The sequence below is a fragment of the Phoca vitulina genome, unplaced genomic scaffold, assembly GCF_004348235.1.
Source record: "Phoca vitulina isolate PV1807 unplaced genomic scaffold, GSC_HSeal_1.0 scaffold8, whole genome shotgun sequence".
Classification (NCBI taxonomy): Eukaryota; Metazoa; Chordata; class Mammalia; order Carnivora; family Phocidae; genus Phoca; species Phoca vitulina.
Genome location: NW_022589711.1, coordinates 36,689,081 through 36,711,186, shown reverse-complemented (window position 1 = coordinate 36,711,186; position 22,106 = coordinate 36,689,081). Strand labels below are relative to the sequence as shown.

Genomic DNA, 22,106 nt, shown 5'->3' with positions numbered 1-22,106 from the left:
CCTCTTGAAATACCTACAGAAAATTTCTGGAAATATACGTAAGAAATCACTAAAAGTGGTTATATAGCCCAGGAAGAATGTTGCAGTGGTCTTGGTCAGAAGGACCACTCACTTCTCATTATATGCCGTTATACAGTGTTTGAATATTTTGTCATGAGAATGCATTACTTTCAAATGTTCTTAGAAATTGTTTTAAGTCATTATAATGATATTTTGGTACTGAGCTGAACTACTAGAAATTCAGTTACATTTTATTGTATATTGCCCAACAGTACCAGAAATCAGAAATTTCTATGAATAAATGGTTTAAATGAAATATACACTAAAATTAAAATTGAGTTCTATATTTTGATTACAAAGAATCTATATTAAGCTTATATCAAAAATTAAGCACTTTTATAAGGAAAATGGCTAAATTTTTCCTCTTAAAGTCTATTGCAAACAAAATCTATCTGAGAGATTACATGAGGGGCACCTGGCCAGCTCAGGTGGAAGAGCATGTGACTCTTGATCTCAAGGTCATGAATTCAAGCCCCACACTGGGTATAGAGATTATGAAAAGAATAAATAAATAAACTTTTAAAGAAATGAAAGATTACACGAAAATAACATAGCCCTAGGAAATTTTATAAAACTGCTCTACAATCTGTTAAGGAGTACCTTTTTCCAGGGAAAGGTAATATATATTGAACATCAAATTTAAAATTTTTCCTACAAAACCATATAAAACAAGCACCAGAAGAAATTGTGACAATAATTTTCTTTTAGTTCTATTTTCTTAGCTAGTACTTTTTTTTTTTTTTTGGTGCAAAATGGTGGTTTTTATTAAAGTACAGGGGCAGGACCCATGGGAGTACTTAATATTTTTATCTCAGAAATCACTCCTCCCGGGGCGCCTGGGTGGCTCAGTCCGTTAAGCGGCTGCCTTCGGCTCCGGTCATGATCCCAGAGTCCTGGGATCGAGCCCCGCATTGGGCTCCCTGCTCCGCGGGAAGCCTGCTTCTCCCTCTCCCACTCCCCCTGCTTGTGTTCCTGCTCTCGCTATCTCTCTCTCTGTCAAGTAAATATATAAAATCTTAAAAAAAAAAAAAAAGAGAAAGAAGTCACTCCACCCCAAATTACAACTTGGTTTTACATTATCTAATATGAAGCTTATCTTGAAAAATATTTTCTGTCTAGCACAAAGGCTTAAATTTTCTACAAATATTGTCACTCGTCAGTTCTATTTTGATAATGAGGTAGTAAAATGGTTTTTTACAACTTCCTGTCTTTTTTACCTGCTATCAGCTTCTCTGTATCAGGTAAATGAGTGAACTGTCTTTTGTATTCCTCATTCCTGTCTTTATAGGTGGAACTTGAAATCTGCAACAATAAAAAGATTAAATTTCCATTTACTTATAATCTTCATTAGATTAAGTGAAATGTAGTGTCTTAGAAAATAAATTTAAAATGGGCTGTAAAATAACATGCTTTTTATGCAATATTTTGTATGTTTTTATAAGAAAAACCACATACATAAACATTTCAAAAACCACCAAAAGGAAGCAAAGGAAGCTCCCAGCATACTGGAGTAAGGAGTTCAGCAAATTCTCTCTGCAAAAACAAATATACAGCTGGGAAAAAAACCTCAAAAACATCATCTCAAACTACTGGAAACTGACCAAAGGTATACAATAAACTGAGAAGTATTTGTTCATGAAAATCTACTGAACTTAGGAGCCGCAGAAGTCTGTGGCACTGCTTCCTTGGCCAGCTCTCATTACTCTTCCTCCCCCACCGACTAAGCCGACGTGACAGTTCTACAGGCCATGAAAACTAGCAGCTCTGCTGACAGAGGTGGCTGAGTTGATTCAGCGCGGAGAGCAGAAAAGCTACGCCCAGCAGTAAAAGGGAAAATTCTGAAGTTATCCACGAGAGTGTGAGGTTGCAGTCTCAATTGGGGCAAGAAACAAGCACACTGGCAGATTAGCAGGGGACTTAACAAAGAGATCTTGGAGGAGAGAGAGCCATAAATGGGCCTGATAAACTTCCCATGTATTCCTGGCTAAACAGAAGCTGCATGCATGTGTAGCAGAGACTAGAGAATTCCCAAACTATCCACAGATTCCTGGCTAGAGACATAAGAAGTTTCCTGAGGGAAAACATAAAAATTGAGACAAACTTGAAAATGTCCTGAACATTGAATGCATTCCCCAATACACAGATCTCTCAGAAGGGAAAAATGGCACTGGCACTATGCACCTGAGCACAATTTCTGACCAATCACTGGCTAACATAAGGGGTGACCACTGGGAAGTCAGCCTTAAAAATAAAAACAATGACAACAACAACAACAATAAGCTGAGTAGAGACCAGACAAATAGATTTCTCAGATTTACTCCAGGCACGTTACTAAACAAACAAAAATCATCAATGACAAGCTTTAGGGGTAGAAAGGATGTGACCAGAATCCATAGTTGCTACAATACATCATCTAAATTGTACAATTCTTAACAAAAATTATGAAACATGCAAAGAAAAAGAAAAATGTGACTCATACTAAAAAAAGAGAAGCAGGCAATAGAGTCTTTCAAGGTCCCCAGATACTACATTTAGCAGACAAAAACATCAAAGCAGTTATTATAAATATATTAAACAACTGAAGACAACCATGCTTAAAGAATTAAAGGAAGGGGCACCTGGGTGGCACAGTTGGTTAAGCATGCAACTCTTGGTTTCGGCTCAGGTCATGATCTCAGGGTCCTGGGATCAAGCCCCACATCAGGCTCATGCTCAGCATGGAGTCTGCTTGGGATTCTCTCTCTCCCTCTCCCTCTGCCCCTCCTGCTCATGCTGTCTCTCTCTCTCAAATAAACAAATAAAATCTTAAAAAAAAAAAGAATTAAAGGAAAATATGACAATAATGATTCAACAAGTAGAGAATCTCAACAAATACATTTTTTAAATTCTTTTAAGGAAAAAAAAGGACATTCTGGAGTTGAAAACTACATTCCACTGAAATAAAAAATTCACAGAGGGGCTCCGAGGGGCTCAACAAAAAATTCAATATGGCAGGGAAAGAATCAGTGAACTTAAAGATAGATTAGCAAAAATTATCTAATTTGAAGAATAGAGATAAAAAAAGACTAGAAAATGAACAGACTCAGAAACCTGTGAGACGACATTAATTGATTCAAATACAAGAAATGGGAATAACAGAAGGAAAAGGGAGGCAGAAAAACATTTAAAGAAACAATGGTTAAAACTTTCAAAATCTGAGGAAAAACATTAATCGATAGATCAAAGAAGCTCAATTAACCAAGTAAGATAAAGGAAAGAGATTCTAGGGTGCCTGTGTGTCTCAGTTGGTTACGTGTCTGACTCCTGATTTCAGTTCAGGTCATGATCTCAGGGTTGTGAGATGGAGCCCCGAGATGGGCTCTGCACTCAGCAGGGAGTCTGCTTGAAATTCTCTCTCTCTCCCTGTGCCCCTACCCAACTCATGCATGCTCTCTCTCTCTCTAAAATAAATAAATCTTAAAACATATACATATATAATAAAAAATAGATAAAAATTAAAAATAACAAAAAATTAAAATTTTTTTTTAAATTAAAAAAATTAAAGAACTATATCATAGTTAAATTATTGAAAGACAAAGGAGAATAAGAAAACAGCAGGAGAAAAATGACTCGTACATACAGGTAAAAAACCAGTACAATTAATGGCTGACTCCTCATCATAAACAATGCAGACAGCAGACCTTCTTTAAAGAAATTCAAAAGGAAGTCCTTCAGGCTGCAAAGAAATGTTACAGTATGGTAACTCAAATCCACAAGAAGAAATAAAGAGCACCAGAAGTGGAAATATCAAAAGGAATTAAAATGGTATCCTAAAAAACATCTGACACAAGATTATTCTAAAATTTACATGGAAGGGCTCCTTTCATGATAAAAACACTCAGCAAGGCGGCAAGAATATGGAGAAACTGGATCACCCATACATTGTGGTGGGAACATAAAATGGTACAGCCACTCTGGAAAACAGATTGGCGATTTCTTAAAAACTAAATATGCAACTATCAATGACCCAGCAATTGTATTCCTGGGCATTTACCCCTAGAGATGAAAACTTATGTTCACACAAAAACCTGTACATGAATATCTACAGCAGTTTTATTCACCATAACCCCAGACTGGAGGTAGCCCAGATAGTCTTCAATGGATATACGGTTAAAACTGTGGTACTTCCATACCTTGGAATACTACTGAATACTACTCAGCATTAAAAAGGAATGAACTGGGGTGCTGGGTGGCTCAGTCAGAAAAATGTGTGACTCGTGATCTCTGGGTCATGAGTTCAAGCCCCACACTGGGTATAGAGACTACTTTAAAAAAAAAAAAAAAATATATATATATATATATATACACACACACACACACATATATACATTCATACATACATAAACTTTAAAAAGGAATGAACTCTTGGTACACAAAACAAAATAGATGGATTGCCAGGGAATTATGAGTGAAAATTGAAAAGGTTACATACTGTATGATACCATTTATATAATATTCTTGAAATGACATAATTATAAAAATGGAGAACAGATTAGTGGTTGACAAGGGTTGAGTAGGGGGAAGGGGCACTATAAAAAGGCTGTGTCTATAAAAAGGATTCTTGCTGTGATGAAAATGTTCCTTATCAATGTGATATTAATGTGTGTCAATGTGATATTGTACTATACTTTTGTAAGATGTTATCATTGGGGGAAAGTTGTTTAAAGAGTACAGGTTATCTGTATCATGTCTTTTTTTAAAAAATATTTTATTTATTTGAGAGAGAGAGAACAAGCACAAGCAGTGGGAGGGGCAGAGGGAGAGAAAGAGGCAGGCTCCCCACTGAGCAGGGAGCTGGAACACACGGGGCTCAGTCCCAGGACTCTGGGATCATGACCTGAGCCAAAGGCAAAAGCTTAACCAACTGAGCCACTCAGGTGGCCCTATCTCCATCATTTCTTACAATGGCATGTGAGTCTAAAATTATCTCAAACTAAAAGTAGGAAAAAAAATAAAAAGAGAGAGTCTGTAGGGTTAGAATAAATGTGTTAATTCTACATAGGAGGCAGAAATGTTTGAAGTGCTTTTAATGCTGATTCAGAGGTCATTCTCCACATTCTTTTTTAATTTTTTTAATTTAAATTCAATTAATTAACATATAGTATATCATTAGTTTGAGAAGTAGAGTTCAGTAATTCATCAGTCTTACATAATATCCAATGCTCATTACATCACATGCCCTTCTTAATGTCCGTCACCCAGTTACCCCATCCCCCCACCCCCTCTCCTCAGCAACCCTGTTTGATTAAGAGTCTCTTATGGTTTGTCTCCCTCTCTGACTTCATCTTGTTTTATTTTTTCCTCCCTTCCCCTATGATCCTCTGTTTCGTTCCTTAAATTCCACATATGAGTGAGATCATATAATTGTCTTTCTCTGATTGACTTATTTCACTTAGCATAATACCCTCTAGTTCCATCCACATTGTTGCAAATGGCAAGATTTCAATTTTTTGATGGCTGAGTATTATTCCATTGTATATATATACCCCACATCTTCTTTATCCATTCATCTGTCGATGGACATCTTGGCTCTTTCCATAGTTTGGCTATCGTGGACATTGCTGCTATAAACATCGGAGTGCAGGTGCCCCTCTGAATTGCTATGTTTGTATCCTTTAGATAAAAACCTAGTAGTGCAATTGCAGGATCATAAGGTAGCTCTATTTTCAACTTTTTTTTTTTTTTTTTTTATAAAGATTTTATTTATTTATTTGAGAGAGAATGAGAGACAGAGAGCATGAGAGGGAGGAGGGTCAGAGGGAGAAGCAGACTCCCTGCTGAGCAGGGAGCCCGATGCGGGACTCGATCCAGGGACTCCAGGATCATGACCTGAGCCGAAGGCAGTCGCTCAACCAACTGAGCCACCCAGGTGCCCCTATTTTCAACTTTTTGAGGAACCTCCATACCGTTTTCCAGAGTGGCTGCGCTGCTTGCATTCCCACCAACAGTGTAGGAGTGTTCCCCTTTCTCCACATCCTCGCCAACATCTCTCATTTCCTGACTTGTTAATTTTAGCCATTCTGACTGGTGTGAGGTATCTCATTGCAATTTTGATTTGAATTTCCCTGATGCTGAGTAATGTTGAGCATTTTTTCATGTGTCTGTTGGCCATTTGTATCTTCACATTCTTCTTTGTTCTCCCTCCAACTACCTATCTTTAGGTTATTTTACTACTCCTTGTCAATAACATCATCACCAGAGAAATAACGCAAGTAAAATTATTTAATTATTGAGCAAAATGTGACTAATGTAATAGAAACTCACTCTTGGATGTGGCTCATAGGAACAATGTCATGGCTTTTAAATTCACATCTCATATCTAATAAACGGTTTTTTGGAAAGGCAGATAGAGAATGCTGAGCTAGAATTTTTGTATTATTTTAGATTTGGTTTGTATGTGCTACTTAAAATTTCTCATCGTTGGGGAGCCTAGCTGGCTCAGTCGGTTGAGTGTCTGCCTTCAGCTCAGGTCATGATCTCGGGGGCATTGAGCCCCCAGTCAGGCTCCCTGCTCAGTGGGGAGCCTGCTTCTCCCTCTCCCTCTGCCCCTCACCCCCCACTTGTGCTCTCTCTCTCTCTCAATAAATAAAATCTTTAGAATTTCTCATTATCCTAGATAATAGAAAGCATATACTTAAGATGAAGTCTTAATTAATAACCCAATAACACTATTACTATTTCAGTTATTTTCCATATTCTCTGTCATTTATTAAATATGTTAATTTATTGATAATTTCTTAGTAGTCATGTTACTTTTCCAAAATATTTTTCCATGTTGATGTTGTCATCTTTAAAGAAGTATACATGTTTAAAGATTTTATTTATTTATTTGAGAGAGAGAGAGAGAGGAGGGGAGGGGCAGAGGGGAAGGGCAGAGGGAGAAAGAGAAGCAGACTGCCCTCTGGGCAGGGAGACTGACCCAGGACTCCATCCCAGGACCCTGGGATCATGGCCTGACTCGAACGCAGATGCTTAACCGACTGAGCTACCCAGGTGCCCCCAAACTATACTTTTTAATGTCACTAGTAGCTTTTACTTTGCAAATCCAATAGTCAATTTTCAGGCCTCACCTTACTCTATCACAATAGGTCACTCTGTCCATGCCACACTTCCTAAGATTTTATCTCATTAGCCAAATCTCAGTTTCTTTTGCTAGTTCCTGCTCTACCACCTAAACATTGGAGAGAGGTTCTAAACATTGGAGAGTCCACTTCTTTTCTTTATCCATACTTTTTCCCTAGATGATCTCATCCAATCTTTATAAATCTGTCTTTAAATACCATCCATACTCAAAGTCTCCCAAATTTACTCCCCGCTTCAATCTCTCTCCTGAGATTCAAGTCATAAATCCAATAGCCTACTAGACTTTTCTACTTGCATATCAAATATGCATCCCACTTGATTTCCCCAACCCCCAAAACTACTTCTCTCCTGTCTTTCTCTTCCCCTAAGTGATGTTTCCATGCACCTAGGTGCACTGATCAGAAACCTAGGAATCATTATCCTTGACCTTTTTCTTCTTCCTCATTCACCACATCTGACCCCATCAGTAAGCTGTCAAACAGGCCAATCTTATTCCTTCCTCTTGCCTTTCCACAGAACACCACTCCCCTTTCCCTGTCTTCACGTGATTCATCTGTGTTCTTTCCTTGTCCCCGATATAGGGCTCTCTCAAATGCCACCTCCTCAGAAAAGCTTTTCCAGACCATCCTAACTGAAAATGCTACTCCCTTCCATGTGACTCTCTATTCCTTACATTCCTCTATTGTCTTCTATCACTACCTGACATAATATTACACATCTGCAAAAAAAGAGAAAGAGAGAGGGAGGCAAACCATAAGAGACTATTAGCTATATAAACTATAGAGAATAAACTGAGGGTTGCTGGAGGGGAGGTGGGCAGTGGATGGGCTAAGTGGGTGATAGGTATTAAGGAGGGCACTTGTTGTGATGAGCACTGGGTGTTGTATGTAAGTGATGAATCACTAAATTACCCTGAAAGCAATACTATACTCTATGTTAACTAGAATTTAAATAAAAACTTGAAACAACAAAAAATATATTACACATTTGCTTATGTGTACACTATTCATCTCCCAATCAGCTCTAGAATAGCAGAGACATTTAGAACAGCCTGGTGCACAGAAGACACTCAAATGAATTACTAAATTACTATTCCTGGGGCACCCAGCTGGCTCAGTCAGAAGAGCATGTGACTCTCAAGAGTCGTGAGTTCAAGCCCCATGCTGGGCGTAGAAATTACTAAAAAAATAAATAAACTTTTTTTTAAAAGCTATTACTATCTTAATTCATGTATATCTACCTTTGCCACTTGTTTGATAATAATGTCTCTGCTCATATATTCTTTTCATTTATCCTGTGAGAGACTCACTGTACTTCCTGATTCTGGTCTTTCATCAAGAGTAGAAAATTTTCAGGCATATCTTTTTGAATATTGCCTTTATGCTGATCTTCTGAAACTTCTATTAGATTCATATTGGACTCCTCTTCTTTTCTTCTTATCACTTAAGCCATTCTCTTTCAAATTTTTCTATTGTCACCTCTCAGTGGCACAGTGTAACAATTTCCTCATATACTAGTTTACTGATTTTTCTCTTTAGCTGCTATATCCCATGTCCACTGAATTTTTAAATTATTATTTCAATGACCATATTTTTTATCTAGAAACTGTATTTGGTTGTTTCCCAAATCTGCCTGGTGTCTTTAAGAATGGCTTATCCAGGGGTGCCTGCGTGGCTCAGTCAGTTAAGTGTCTGACTCTTGGTTTCAGATTAGGTCATGAGATCAAGTCCCACATTGGGCTCTGTGTGCAGCACAGAATCTGCTTGAGAGTCTCTCCCTCTGCCCCTCCCCCTGCTCATTCTTTCTCCCTAAATTAAAAAAAGAAAAAAGAATGTCTTATCCATTTATCACGTGCTTAATTCCTTCTAATAAGTCTTTAATAATATCAAATGATGGTTGTATAGTTTTTTTTAAAGATTTTATTTATTTGGCAGAGAGAGAGTACAACCAGGGGGAGTGGCAGAGGGAGAAGCAGGCTCCCCGCTGAGCAGGGAGCCTGACGTGGGGCTCAATCCCAGGACCCCGAGATCATAACCCAAACCGAAGGCTGATGCCCAACCAACTGAGCCACCCAGGTGCCCCAGTTTTATAGTTTTTATCTGGTAGTTTTATCTGAAGTTTTGAGGGTCTAATATGCTATTTATTGAATCTCCTTCTGCTCACTCATAAAATATTAAATTCAGGTCCCAAAACATCATGAGAGATTGACAGAGTTGTGTACTCTCAGGAAGATTTCCCTCCTCCACCACTCCAAGCACAAGTTAGGCAGGTAGGCTTCCTTGTCTTCAAATGGGCAGGTGTAGGTGAATTTCTTTCCTAGTCTACCTTTCACAGAATGTCTAACTCTTCAAGAGTCATGGCTTTATAAGGAGTTCCTTATAAAGTAAGGAAGCTGTCAAAGCGACCAATCTTATTCCTACAAGTCCAAGGCATCATCTCTGATCCCAGTGTGGCCATTAAAGCTTTCGTTACTGAGACAAATAAACTCCTCAGGGCTGCCTCAGCATTGGCTCCTGGGCTTACAACTCTGGTAATCAATTCCCTCTTCTTTTTTAGCCCTTAGGTATTTCCCTTGCTATTTTGTGAGCCCAAACATTCATTTTAAAAACATGTTTGTAACATTTCATCCAGCATTTCCAGGTACTTTGTAGCGGCAGAGCTTTTTAGTTAAACGGTCCTCGTTCCATATTGCCAGAAATGCTAGCTCCTATTCCCTTATAACTAAACCTAAAAGTATTAAGATATCTAGGTTTTCAAACAAAATCCATCTATAATTAAATTTTAATTGGATAAAATATGATTTTCAAATCCAACAAAAATTGGAAAATAAATTTATTCTTTTCTCTCAGTTACCAAAGTGAAAGTCTAGAATAACCTTTTTAGCTTGAATAAATCCAAGATACATTGGGGAAGACGAATATGTGATTACAGAAAACACCTCTTCAAAGTTGCCAAAGTATGTTACAAACATACTAATTAATCCTCTTGGGTTTTTGTTTTTATTGTTATTTAACAGTGCAACATTAATTAATCTTCATGACGTACCTACCTCTAAATCAGGTTTGTGACAAGTTTTATCCCCCACTTATAAGTAGAAAAGCTTACTTGTGAATAACATGACTATGATCATGCTATAAGTCAACGATAAAGTACAGAGTCAATATTTCTGATTTCTTTATAATCAGAAAAAACTTGATTATGATCTAGAAAAATTCAATTCTAAATATTTTTCTAACAAAACATAAGTATAGTATTTATTATTTGTACATATACAATGGTTCAAAATCTAGACTTGTTTTATTCTTGTTTTAGAACAGGGGCACCTGGGGGGCTTAGTCAGTTAGGCGTCTGCCTTTGGCTCAAGTCATGAGTCCCACACTGGGCTCCCTGCTCAGCAGTGAGTCTGCTTCTCCCTCTCCCTTTGCTCCTCACTCCCCCCACCATGCACTCTCTCTCTCTCTCAAATAAATAAATAAAATCTTTAAAAAAATGTTTTAGAACAAAAATATTTTTTATTTTTATTTTATTTTTTGAGAGAGTGTGCAAGTAGAGGGGTGGGAGGGGGGACAGAGGGAAAGAGAGAGAGAGACTCTTATCCAGGCTCCATGCCGAGTGCAGAGCCCAATGTGGGGCTTGACCTCACAACTCTGAGATCATGACCTGAGCTGAAATCAAGAGTCAGGTGCTTAAACAACTGAGCCACCCAGGCACCCCAGTATGTCATTTTCTAAACATAGGCAACAGAAAATCTCAAAGGCTTTTTTCTACTCTCAATACTTACTAGCCCTACATCACTAAGAGAAGTTACATTAAATAAATGTGTCTGCTGCAAATCTCTATATGCTTTTCCTGTGGGACAGTAATCCACCTGGAATATAGCATTATTTTAGTCAGGAAAAAAAAAGAGGTTTTGTTTTGCGGGTTTTTTGGGGTTTGGTTTTATTGTTAGTCGCTTCTGCTATGTATTTTTACTAACAGTTAAGGACCAAAAAAGCATAAATATTTATTTGCCATTAAGTTTATTTCAAAGTTTTTTTTCCCTTCACATAATTTTTGCTACATTGGGACTTAAAAGTTACTAATAAAACTCATTTCCCACATACTAGGATTAAATATTTTAATTTTTAAATAAAAAAGAAAACAAATGTAACAATTAAGATTCCTATTTCTATATTACAGGATTGAAATAGAAAATCCGCTGCTGTTGGTCTCACTATCAGGTCTATGGTGATTTAATCAAACTCCTTTTTTTTTTAAGATTTTATTTATTTATTTGACAGAGAGAGAGAGCGCGCACAAGCAGGGGGAGCAGCAGACAGGGAGAAGCAGACTCCCCACTGATCAGGGAGCCCGGTGTGAGACTCAATCCCAGGATCCTGGGATCATGACCTGAGCCAAAGGCAGACACTTAACTGACTGAGCCACCCAAGCGCTCTAATCAAACTCGTTTAAATTAAAAGTCCTACTAATATTATGCAGTCATCAAAAGAAATAAGATCTTGCCATTTGCAACGACGTGGATGGAACTGGAGGGTATTATGCTGAGCGAAATAAGTCAAACAAAGAAAGACATGTATCATATGACCTCACTGATATGAGGAATTCTTAATCTCAGGAAACAAACTGAGGGTTGCTGGAGTGGGGGGTGGGGTGGGAGGGATGGGGAGGGTATGTGCTCTGGTAAGCGCTGTGAATTGTGCAAGACTGTTGAATCTCAGATCTGTACCTCTGAAACAAATAATGCAATATATGTTAAGAAAGAAAAAAAAGAAGAAGAAGAATGTAGCAGGAGGGGAAGAATGAAGGGGGGGAAATCGGAGGGGGAGAAGAACCATGAGAGACAATGGACTCTGAAAAACAAACTGAGGGTTCTAGAGGGGAGGGGGTTGGGAGGATGGGTTAGCCTGGTGATGGGTATTGAGGAGGGCACGTTCTGCATGGAGCACTGGGTGTTATGCACAAACAATGAATCATGGAACACTATATCTAAAACTAATGATGTAATGTATGGGGATTAACATAACAATAAAAAAATTTAAATAAAAAAAATAATAATAAATTAAAAGTCCTACTGTCAGCTGTTAACTGCCCTGGAATTAAATAAATAAATAGAACTTAAAAAACTAAGTCCTACTGTTAGAAAGACACTCACTAGCCAATCTGTTAAGCAGCACAAGATTAAATGGATAACGTCTAAAAAGATACCAACCTCAACAACAACAAAAAACTTTCAGTGAACTCTGTTTCACTGTCTTGTATCCTTTTGTCAAGTTTTCACAATTTTTTTATTTATGGGGAATCATCAAAATATATTTTCCAATATTACAAATAGGAGGTCCTCTTATCCAGCACTTTTCAACTCTTTTTACCACTCTTAAGGAAAGGTGTTCCCCATGTAACATATTCCCACTGTATTTGCCCAGAGTTTTTTATGACTGATACGCAGCTACCAGGAATGTAAATTATGAGCACTTGCTAGCCAAACACCCCCTCCACCTTTTTTCTCATATTGATTCAAGACACACCAATGTTGCAATACCATGGCCCAATCTCTCATTTTATAAGTGAGGCACCTGACAGGTTAAACAACATACTCAAGAGCACCACACAGTGAAATTACCAGGGACAGAGTGTACACTCTATGCCAGATTTTCTTTTTTCTTTTTTTTTTTTTTAAGATTTTATTTATTTATTTGACAGAGAGACACAGTGAGAGAGGGAACACAAGCAGGGCGAGTGGGAGAGGGAGAAGCAGGCTTCCCGTGGAGCAGGGAGCCCGATGCGGGGCTCAATCTCAGGACCCCGGGATCATGACCTGAGCCAAAGGCAGATGCTTAATGACTGAGCCACCCAGGTGCCCCTATGCCAGATTTTCTGTTCCCAATCTCCAATTCATTCAATGATCTCATGCTGCCCTCTAAATTCACTACTGTGGAACAACTGAGTTATTAGCCAAGCCAGAATATATGAGTTATTCTACACCAGTGAGTTTTTCAGGTCCTTGGAGCTTAACTCTTTAAATACCAAAACTTTAAAAAGTTATCAATTCCTTTTGGCAGAAACCTTCCATAAGTGTGAAGGCACAAATCCAGATTCCTTGGGTATTCCAGTGAAATGGCTCTGATGCTTTTTCAATTCTTTGCTTAACTACCAGGTCATGTGCCTCATGAATATTTTCCTGCTCTGATACTGGTCTTTCTTGTGTTGATCTTGGATCCCTCAGCGAATACAGCCATCTTACTACACTCATTCAATTCATTTACTGCCAGGAGAATGTGAAAACACCAACAGGGTGGTGTCAGTAGTAGAAGCAGATGGAGACTTCTGCTTCTGAAGCAGACTTCTTAACCATCACTTCTACCAATAACCGTATTATATCAGAACCAACTAATCCGCATAGACCTTTGGCCTCCACATTAAGAGGTCCACGTTGCTACACTTTTTGTCCTTCTGATGTCATTTCTTCCTGTTGTCCATGTGTTATCACCAAGTAATTCCCCTATCTCCAATACCCTATTCAATGACAAAATGGGAACCAACTAATTTAGGCTTATAAAAAATATGTCAAAAATATATTAAAGATATTCCAAATGAGTAATTGAGGAATTCTCCTCCATAAGATACATCAGCATGACCTTTGGTTTAGCTATTCAGGCTCTTTTTGTTTTTGTTTTCTTCTCAGTTCTGATAGTGCAGTTTCTGGGTAAGTGACCTCTGAAAAAGTCAGTAAAACTTTTAAGATGTTGTATTTGTCTTTAAATCTATTCCATGTGGGGGCACCTGGGTGGCTCAGTCATTAAGCATCTGCCTTCGGCTCAGGTCATGATCCCAGGGTCCTGGGATCGAGGGTGCTGGGATCGAGCCCCGCATCAGGCTCCCCGCTCAGCAGGAAGCCTGCTTCTCCTCCTCCCACTCCCCCTGCTTGTGTTCCTGCTCTCGCTAGCTCTCTCTCTCTTCTGTCAAATAAATGAATAAAATCTTTAAAAAAAAAAATAAATAAATAAATAAATAAATCTATTCAATGTGAATTCATATAAAAATTCCTCAAAAAAAAAAATTCCTCAAAATAAAGTGCTTATAATCAGCACAGAGACCTAAACTGAGCCAAAGTAGACCTTCAACGGTCTAAACAAGTGCTTCTCAAACTTGAATGCGCATACAAATCTCCTGGAATTCTCGTGAAATAAAGATTCTAATTCAGTAGGTCTGAGGTTGGGCCCAAGACTCTGCATTTCTTTTTTTTTTTAAAGATTTTATTTATTTATTTGAGAGAGAGAGAATGAGAGAGAGAACATGAGAGGGGGGAGGGTCAGAGGGAGAAGCAGACTCCCTGCCGAGCAGGGAGCCCGATGCGGGACTCAATCCAGGGACTCCAGGATCATGACCTGAGCCGAAGGCAGTCGCTTAACCAACTGAGCCACCCAGGCGCCCCAAGACTCTGCATTTCTAATCAGCTGACAGGTGATGCCAAGTCTGTTGGTCCCACATTCTACACTTTGAGTAGCAAAGCTCTAGAACACATACCTCTTTTTTTCCTCTCTCCTATTACTAAATCCTCATTCCCCTGCTTGTTCCTTTTCTTGTTTTACCCTTCTTCTTGCTTTAAGTCTGCCAAGAATAAAAAAGTCACTGTGGAGTGACTTTTCAGCCCTGTAGATAGCTCTTGGAACTATAAAGGTTTTCCAATCTATAAGAAAGCTACAAAAATCATAGTGCAGAAGGGCCAAAACACTATAATAGTCATAAACTTTCTCTGAATGTAACCAAAAATAATATAATCAATATAGATGACATAATTTTCAGGATGTGTAGTTATTTGGTATATTTCTTAGCAATTAAACATTTTCCTCAGGATATGGTTTTTAAAAACTTACGTTGAGTTTCTTAATAGGAATTAAGAAACTGTTATTCATGTTAAGATTCAATAATATTCAAAAACTGAGCTACTAATTATAAACAGAATAATGGTACTTGTACTAATCTTTATAACCGTTAATATCATGTCTTTTTTAAGCTACTCTAAAATTATAAGAAATTCTGCTACCAAGTATACCTAATCATCAAGAGATCAGCTTTCTAATAAATTAATATTGGAACTATAAATGCCTTATAATCTTATATAAATTTCACTTATAGTTGCATTATACCAGATTCTGTCAAATATCTCCTAACTCTCATAGGAACTGCTAGATTTAGAACAAGCCCTTTAAGATAATAAATGCTAGCATTCATATAGCAATAGAAATGCTGTTCTTACCAAAAGACTCTGTGCACCTAATCAACAAGCAGGAGTCTCATTTTACAGTGGGGGAAACCTGAACCATATTCAGGTTATGCAACCAAGTAAGTACAGTGCAAACAGAATGTGAAACTCTTAACTTTAAAACCTATCTTATAATTATTATACACTACAGGTCAAAACATTGTTAAACTTCCTTTTAGGTACCGAAACTAATTCTTTAAATAAAAATTATGTAAAATAGCTGATTTCTCAGTAATATTTAGAAATATGGTTTCTGCATAACGTTAGTCTTGCCAATACAGTGAACAACAGTGTAAGTGGAATCCAATTCTGTGGTGTAGTTTTTCTTCCAGGGAAACTGAAGCAGACAATTCCACTCCAACAAACCAGACAACAGTGCATTCTAGTGGCCAAAGGAGAGCATAATCAGAAATGTCCTGGACTCTGGACTAAAACTTAAATATCTGAAATCTAGAAGCGAATAAGACAATATTATAAATATTATATAAATTGCTATAAACTTAAAGAAACTTTGCATTTAAGATTAAAATGAAGTTATAAGAAAGGAAAAATATTACCCAAAAGCTCCAGTCACTACTCCAGTTATGTAAATTTGGCCCCTGTTTTTTTGCTGAAACTATATTATTCTCATCCACAACTGGACTGGGAGTCTCCTCTAACTCTTCCTGTGGCTCAGTGGCAAAGCTTGACTCCCCTTCATTTATTACCTGGAAACAAGTATCAATAATTTAAATTACTTACTGGGAAATGCTCATTTTAAAATGAAAAGAGTTAATGTTCAAGCTAAATAAATTAACTTGAAAACAATATTTAAGGTTTTAGAAAACAGTAATTTATGTTTTTTCTTCTACAGTTCATATATTTACACATGTGACAAATATTCTCCAACTACTACTACTTGTTAGGTAGTTTAACTGGCACTGGGTATTAAAAACTGAATAAAACAAAGTCCTTAGCCTCCAGAAGTTCATAGTCAGCTAGAGGAACATTAAACAGCAAAAAATACCATGTAATGGGAGTGACAATTAGTTCAACCTCTTTGGAGAGTAATCTTTATACCCTAAAATGGGTATAAAGTAAAGCCCTGTGTACATGGAGTCAACAATGTTTGCAATACTAAGAGAGTGGAAGCAACCTTACTAACCACTTCTGGGAAGTTGGTAAATTCACTCTGATTTATACGAACAATGGAGTTAAAAATAAATGAATCAGGCATTGACCCCCAATCTATGGAGCATTCGGGGAAAGAGTATACCCTGTGCAAGATATGGGCCCAGTGGGTGGTCACTCGTGAAAGAGTCATTATGGAGTTTTAAAAAAAGAGAGAAACGAGTCGGGAGGAGGGAAGGGAGCAGCCATTGTGAGAACAATGAGCTCGCCGGGCCCCTTAAATACCTCTGCTGTTCCTGCTTGCCCTGTTGCTGCTGCCCTCTATGCCTCTGTTGTAACAAAAATCCTAATCCTCCGGGGTTACAGAGAAAACCACCCAGCGCACCCATGTGGCATAGCGAAGGGGTAATTCAAACTCAACTTAAGCTCAGGGTTTTTATTTTATTTTTTTTAAAGACACAGAGAGAGGGGCGCCTGGGTGGCTCAGTCGTTAAGCGTCTGCCTTCAGCTCAGGTCATGATCCCAGGGTCCTGGGATCGAGCCCCGCATCGGGCTCCCTGCTCTGCGGGAAGCCTGCTTCTCCCTCTCCCACTCCCCCTGCTTGTGTTCCCTCTCTCGCTGTGTCTCTCTCTGTCAAATAAATAAAATCTTAAAACATAGAAAAATAAGAAAATAAAGACACAGAGAGAGAGCATGAGCAGGGGGAGGGGCAGAGAGAAAGGGAGAAGCAGGATCCCTGCTGAGCAGGGAGCCCCAGCAGGACTCAATCCCAAGACCCTGAGATCATGACCCGAGCTTACAAATGGCCTTTTAAAAAGCGGGACCCCATGGACTACCCGCGAACCCCTAGGTAAAATAGTAAATACAACTCAATATAACATAAAACAGGGCCTTCGAGGATTGGGATTTATTATATAAGACCTAATTAGTGAAAGAGTGATTATCCCTACTGCTTCTCCATTTAACAGCCTAGTGTGGCCTGTTAAAGTTGGAGAAATGAATGGTGCCTCACAGTTGATTACTGGGTCCTTGATGCTGTGCTCCTACCCATGAAGGCCCCTGTCCCCAATACTATGGAAATTATTGACTCTATCCAATCAGAAACTGGTAAACACTTGATATTCTAAATTTGGCTAATATTCTATTCAATGTCTCTTTCAATAACCTCTCAGTCACATTTTTCCTTCACCTCTAGTGGGACACGATATACCTTTACCTATCTATTCAGAGGATACCTCAAAAGGCTTGCCATCACATGCAAACTTTACAGGCAATATCGTAATTGTATCCATTTTTCTCCAGGAGCACAGGTATGACATTACATTGATTACATCATCCTCTGAAGACATTCTTCTGACATACCCAGTCAGAACATACAAATATGCACAAAGGAGTTCACGAAAAGGGGATGGACCACTGCCCAAACACAGCGTAAGGACTGCTACCTTAGTTAAATTCCTGAAAATTATTTGGTAAACCAAGGGCCTCTCCACCCCTAACAATGTCAAGAAATCCCTCTCGGCACCCACAACATTAAAACAAGCTCAACATTTATTAGGCATTTGGGGGGTCTAGAGAAATATATTCCTCGTTTACAAATTTCACTTAAGCCTATCTACACTGTTACTTGCAAATGAGTCATGCTAAATGAGGACCCCTCCCAAAAATGATTCTAAAATTTGTCAAAATTGTAATATAACAGACACTCCCATTAGTGCTATTCCCTCCCGCCCCCCCCACCCCAAACACACACACACATACACACAAAGAATCCTTCACCACAGAGACTTTAGCAGCTTCTTTCCATGACTCCTGGAGTCTCTGGACCACCCATAGTGTCTGTAAGTTGTCCATAGGCTTCCGATGCAAGAAACTAACTCCCTAGTCCCACACTCTATGCCATTAGAGCGGCAGCTCCTGACAGCATAATGGACTCTCCTGGAAAAAGAGGATCTACAAGCCCTGTGCCTGTGATCCTCCATCTCCAGCTGTTCATGCTAGAAGCAACACCTTGCAGCTCAGCATAACTACCAAGGCCTTGCCACAGGATAAAACCAAATCTGGGCCCCATGGCATATCTCACTTGCAGGAGGACATGCTCTCCCCTGTCCTCATTCTTTTGTCAGATGTCATGGTGCTGGAAGAGGTCACCACTCTTCTGAATCCCTTGAAAACCTGAGGAGTAACTTGAGTTCAACTGAGTGAACTGCAATCAGAGTTTGTACACTTCAAACTCCCATTTGAAGTTCAATGTACAAACTTTCTATTCAGTGGACAGCATCACCACCATTACACACAATGGAGCTCACCGGATATCTACTGCTTTTCACCAAGATGTCCTTGATAAAGGTAAGGACCCAAAGGTCAGCACAACTGGCTGAACTTCCCACAGTCATCTTACTGGATGCTTGGGCCAACAACTGGCTTCATCTGCACGTTTTTACAGACTCTTGGGGCACTAAGAGCTGCACCCTTTGGGGTAAAGAACTCTGGAAATCTCTTGTTTCACAGATATTCAAAATATAAATCAAGATCACACATGTCTGTACATACACGAAAGCCATAATAAAAGGCCTCACCAAGACACTCCTATCCCTGTTAGAGTTCCAGACATTACTAACAGTGACCAAGGCACTCATTTTATTTCTCAAAATACACCGAGGGGCTCTTGAACAAGGCATTCAATGTAACTTTCACCTTCCTACTAGGTGCAGGCTGCAGGCCTCATAGACAGCCATGATGGCTTACTTACAAGAGGTCAAAAACTAAATGAAAAATAGTACATTTCAGTCATTAACCGAACATGCAGGTTGAATTATAGTAAGGAGTTTGATTCCATTTTTTTACGTTTGCCTGCTGACAGCTATTAAGCCCCTCCTCTTCCTCTTCTGTCCCTCAAATGGGGAAACTGGTAAGAAAGCCTGGGCGATCTTACCTTTGGTGTGGGTGAGTCAAACCAAGCAAGCCCCAGTCCACACACAGGAACCCTCTCCCTGACCCCAATTTTAACCTCAATAAAAACCCAGATCTAGCTTCCTTTCCTTGCCCTTTTAAGTCATTTAGGGTCTGCTTGAGAAGCCTGTCCTGCTCTTCCCTTTTCATTATGTAGGTATTTAGTAAGACATTATACAGAAGTAATAAGCCTTTTCATACACTCATGGTGTGTGTGTGTGTGTGTGGCATCATTCTATACCCAAATCAAATTCTTTGGGGGGAGGTTCATTCTGGCATTCTCGCCTGCAACAGAATCCTACCTCTTTAACTTATTAATTGTGTGATCTTGGCAGGCATTCTCTCTAAATCTATTTTCTTCACTCTGCAGTAGGGGTAAAAACTCTCTCTGGTCTAGACTATAAACTCATTGAGAGCAGGGATTATGTCTCTGTTGCTCACCATCTCATCTCAACACCCAGTGCCAGGGACAGGGGTGAAAAAATAACTCACTGGATTCATTAATATCTATCACGCCTATTTCATTGTAATGTTTTAAGAATCAATTGAAATAGTACATTCATTTGTTCATTCAACAATTATTTGAATGCCTCTGCCATTTTGTAAACTGTAAAATGCCTCTCAAATAAAAGGTATCGCACTGATTGCAATTCTCTAAAAGTAAAATCTATACACACAACCAATGTAAAAGTAATGAGTATCGTGTTCAGAAATGCAGGTACTCCTGCAACAAAAGTAGGCTTTCACCCTGAAGATGAATCAGCAAGTTCTTCCTTTTATCAAATAAGGCAGTAAACAAATAACAAAACTGGTTGAAACCAAAAGCTTGGTTGACAGCACAGTGATTTAAACTCCAGTTCTGGGTCCTTTATTCAAGAGCTGATAGTTAGGGGAAGCGGGTGAGACCGGATCGACGTGATGTCGGGTCAGAATCGCGACCAAGGGGCCTCAGTCAGTGGGGCCTGAGGCTGAGACATCTGGACTAGGACTTTTCGGGACCAAATTCCAGCTCTCCACGCCCATAGAGGAGCAGACGTTCCACCGTCGCCCAGAGGGGAAGGCTCGCAGGAAGCACAGGAAACCGTTTCCTCGGTAACAACTTTCCAAATTACTCCAAAGAGCACCAAGACAAGAGAAGGGACGAATTAATTATCATAACCTGAGCGGGTTCAAACGACTATCGTGAAGAAAACTGCCGGTCCAGCCACCGCTAGGGAAGCTGCCCCAAGCGAGGCGCCGCTTACCTGGCGGACAGTCAAAGCGCCCTCCATCGCGGCTCCCTCCGCCGCCGCGGAACCGCGCACGCGCGCCCCGCGCGGGGAGGGGGCTGCCCGGCGCGCGCCCCGCGCCCACCCCACCCCCACCCCCACCCCCCCTCCCCGGCGTGCGCTCGGGACTCTGGGCCCTGCGCGCCCCCGCCGCCAGACCGCCGAGGGCCACCTGGGGTCCTGCCGGCGCGCCCTGCGCCCTCTGGCGGCAGTTGCCTTTGGCTAACTCGTAAGGATGTAATGTTAATTTGTTAGCCTGGAGGCCAGCCTTTACTGGGGATCGAGATGAGCCCGAGTCCTTACCTACCTCCCAACCTCAAACTCCTGTGCCTGTGGTGAAATGGCTTCCGGGCACAAGTCACTCCTCATAAAGCACCCCCTCACCCTCTCTTTCTCACAATACATACTCCGCTCCAATGTGCAAAAAAGTGAATTGCGTGGCAGTCTTGTTCCTTCAAATAAGGGCTTGAAGTTACTGATTAAAAGCTATTGAGTGTTGCAGATCCTGGTTCCCTCCCTCCCAAAAAACAGCTATAAACGACATTCTGGAGCAATTGAGGAAGCTTGAATATGAAATATATATGAAAGTTAGTGTTATGGAAGAAGTAACAATTTGTGGATAAAGTTATTGATATTCATTATGAATAATTAATACTTTGTGGTTATGTTGGAGAATGTCTTTATTACCAGAAAATTCGTGCTCAGGTATTTAAGAGTGACATGTCATGATGCCTGCAACTTGATTTCAAATCCTTCAACAAATATAGACACCATAGGCTGAATGTGTCCTCCTCAGATTCATATGTTGACACATAATCCCCTTCCACCATATGTGGACACTGTAAGAATACTGCAGTCTATGAACAGGATGTGGGTTCTCACGAGACACAGAATCTGCAGGTGTCTCAAGCCTGGACTTCCCAGACTCCAGAACCGTGAGAAATGTTTGTTGTTTCAGCCACCTAACTTATGGTATTTTTTGTTCTAACAGCCTAATTAAACTAAGACAATAGATAAGGAGAAAGAGAGAGCAAAATAGCAAAATGTTAACAATTATTCCATCTATGTGGAGGGTATACCACTATTCGGTTATTCTTTTTCTATTTCTGTATGTTTGAAAATAATCATAAAAGTTGAAGAGAGAGAAAAAGTCAAATCCACTTTCACAAGAAGTCAGATACTGCATATATTTTTTTAAATGTATTACATGTTAAAGAATAATTACCTAATAAGATAATCAAGAAGGGATATACTCTTGTCTTTGTCCTGCAAAACTTAGCATAAGTTGTTTTCCTTCAATGTTGTATATAAGAATAGACTGAATCAAAAAA

The 22,106-nt window shown here is 39.4% G+C and overlaps 1 protein-coding gene across 3 annotated transcripts in view; it reads right to left on the bottom strand.

The window, feature by feature from the left end:
• The window catches only part of GRAMD1C (GRAM domain containing 1C), an 86,779-nt gene extending 65,950 nt beyond the window's left edge, over positions 1 to 20,829 (bottom strand). Inside the window, exons 1-3 of one of the 3 annotated variants that reach the window (XM_032406563.1) lie at positions 20,752 to 20,829; positions 16,003 to 16,152; positions 1,278 to 1,362 (exon numbers count right to left, since the gene is read on the bottom strand). In XM_032406563.1, coding sequence (XP_032262454.1) covers positions 1,278 to 1,362; positions 16,003 to 16,152; positions 20,752 to 20,778 — 262 coding nt within the window. In that variant the 5' untranslated portion in view covers positions 20,779 to 20,829. Of the gene's footprint in view, positions 1 to 1,277; positions 1,363 to 2,678; positions 2,702 to 16,002; positions 16,153 to 20,751 lie in introns of those variants that run through there. The other 2 variants (XM_032406564.1, XM_032406565.1) reach the window with 2 other exon arrangements.
• Between the last annotated feature and the right edge of the window lie 1,277 nt (positions 20,830 to 22,106).